This window comes from Perkinsus marinus (assembly GCF_000006405.1).
Source record: "Perkinsus marinus ATCC 50983 genomic scaffold scf_1104296957680, whole genome shotgun sequence".
NCBI lineage: Eukaryota > Perkinsozoa > Perkinsida > Perkinsidae > Perkinsus > Perkinsus marinus.
The window spans coordinates 1-2,495 of record NW_003207024.1 but is presented as its reverse complement, the minus strand read 5'-3'; the positions used below and the strand labels follow the sequence as shown (position 1 = coordinate 2,495).

The 2,495-nt window shown below is 47.2% G+C and overlaps 1 protein-coding gene across 1 annotated transcript; it reads right to left on the bottom strand.

Annotated features, from left to right (window-relative positions):
- Positions 1-393: 393 nt before the first annotated feature.
- On the bottom strand, positions 394-1,678 carry Pmar_PMAR018918 (thermitase, putative). The gene has a single exon (XM_002774706.1). It carries the CDS (start codon positions 1,634-1,636, stop codon positions 602-604), a length of 1,035 nt encoding a protein of 344 aa, XP_002774752.1. The 5' UTR covers positions 1,637-1,678; the 3' UTR covers positions 394-601.
- Positions 1,679-2,495: the final 817 nt, after the last annotated feature.

The window sequence follows — 2,495 nt, the reverse complement described above, 5'->3', positions numbered from 1 at the left end:
GCATTCATCGGAAAGAGTTGATATATATCGCAACTTGATATTTTCAAGTCCGGTTCCCAGTTTCACAACTGTTAATGATTTACCTATTCGAATAACACTTCACTGGATATAATAGCAGGGGAATGCCGTAAACCGCAGCTTGATGATACTTAATCAATGTGGAAAATATTCACCATAAGCTCAGCTAAGGGATTCCTTCACCCGAGAAAGACACATTGTGTGCTACGGGGGGTTGGGACAGCGATCGTTGACGATGCACCAGCATCTCCCAGAACGATTCATAATTGGAACACCGAGCCAATTCTTGCCTACTGAAGTAAGACCGACCCAGGCGCAAATTCACGACGCGGATTCAAAACTCAACAGTTGGGCGTAAAGAATCATCTTAATCAGATCCTCAGCGTTACGATCGCATGTGACATCAGACTCTGACGATCGAAGGTCTGATGATCATACCTTTACATTCACAATAAATGAATCGAATAAATAAATGATCTATCGAGCAAGGGAGAGGCCATCGAGCTAGACGAGAGTTCACTGAACAAGTTAGCAATGACTCGGTGTCATTGACTCCACCATGACACGAAGTCAGGGCGAAAAATTAAACCTTCTTTCTTTCAAGTATCTTATTGACAGCTGCCGCAGCATTCACGCGGCCGAAGGGAAGGGTCTTTTCCCCTTTACTGTCCTTGACACCTTGGGTGGCCGTATCCTTGATGATACTTTTGATGTAAGTAGGGGTCAGCTTAGCCTTCAGAGAAGGCTCAAGGCTGTAGAGCATCCCAGCTATACCTGCTACGATAGCGGCGGCACCCGAAGTGCCCGAACGAGTGCCATACTCCCCTTCAAGAATAGTTGCAACTGTTTTATAACCTGGAGCGGCGATGTCAACAGCTAAACCAAAATTGCTCTGGTCCATAAGCTGCATTTTGGTACCATACGTTGCAGTTACACATAACACTCCATCAGTGGGTGAACGGTCGAAGGAACAAGGGAAGTATGGGGTTATGTCCAGATCCAGGTACTCATTCCCTGCCGTGACGATAACGAGCATGCCAGCTGCAGTTGCTTCCCGAATCTTGTCGGTAACGGCTTTGGATCTACTTGAAAAGCTCCCCTCCGTCATGAGAATGACTTTCACATCATCTCTCCTCTTATTGATCAGGTATTTGAAAGCATCCGCCATTGCGGGCCAAGTCGAAAGCTCACCCGTAGATATGGGCAGTATGCGCACACTGTCCAGAATACCCGCTATACCGATCTTGTTATTTCTGATAGCACCAATGATGCCCGCCATGCCGGTTCCATGCGGTCCTCGAGGACTGGTATCATCATTCTTATCAACGACGTTGTAACCCTTGATAACGGTACCCTTCAAGTCAGGATGAGTGGCCTCGATTCCGTCGTCAATAACTGCGATGGTCACAGATGTTCTCTTGGGAGTAGAGTCCAGGATACCCCAAGCCTCCGGTATAGAGATGGCCTCAAGATAAGCCTTCTGCATGTAATAGAATTCGTCGTTAGGATCGCCGTTCACAGGACCGAGCCCACGGAAATGGCCACTTTCGTCCACTTCTGCTTCAACGTAGAGAAGGTCGCACGAGAAGAACCAGAATGATGTTACGAGGAGTTTCATTGTAAGCCACTAGGATGAGCAATTCGTTGTGTTTCGTTGTGCTTCGGCGTGTCGAAGTGTACGCATGAACTACCTCCTTTAACTGACGCAGATTTGTTCGCGCACGTGGAAAATTTTTCCCGCGGCACAAAATTTCTTCCTGGGGCACAATTTTCTCTTCTGGGGCACACAGTTTTTTCGGGCGGGCACAAACGAAGGACTCTGATAATCCGTTCCTCCGATTTTGGACTCAGTCAGGCTCCGCTCGGCCTATCATCCGGGTAATGGCTGTAATGCAAGCGCAATTCAAACTATGGGCTCCCCAAAGGAAGAAATAACTACAGGTGAAAGCGGAGAACGGGAAACCCGATACCCCAGTGAGGATACCCCACCCGCGACCCCATGGGGCACCTGAAACCCGAACTGTTATCGAGGCTTAAGAAGTTACTCATGTGAATCAGAAATCCCAAGTAGTGGCCGTTCAATTCCACTGAACCACCCAAACTCGCACAAACTTGTGACATCTGATATCACACTGCGCACTGATACGCAACAATCAGAATTGTAAGAAGCGGCTTCATTGGAGCCGGTCTACTTATACTTGATATTACTAAATACCCTATTAGAGATCTTCGTAACACACCGCATTTCATTTCATTTGTTGACATTGTCAACATATTTTGTGACCAGCAACAAACTACCCTGTGAGTTACAGGCTGTGAAATTTCTAGTGTTTTCTTTACTTGGTCTAACAGTGTCTGGCACATGATCACCTCCCCCACAGGCAGTGATTGATGTGTATGGCCATCTCATTGATGTGTCGACCGTTCCGCCTTTTCTCCATACTTATATAGCTCAACCACCCCGAGATCTCCACCTT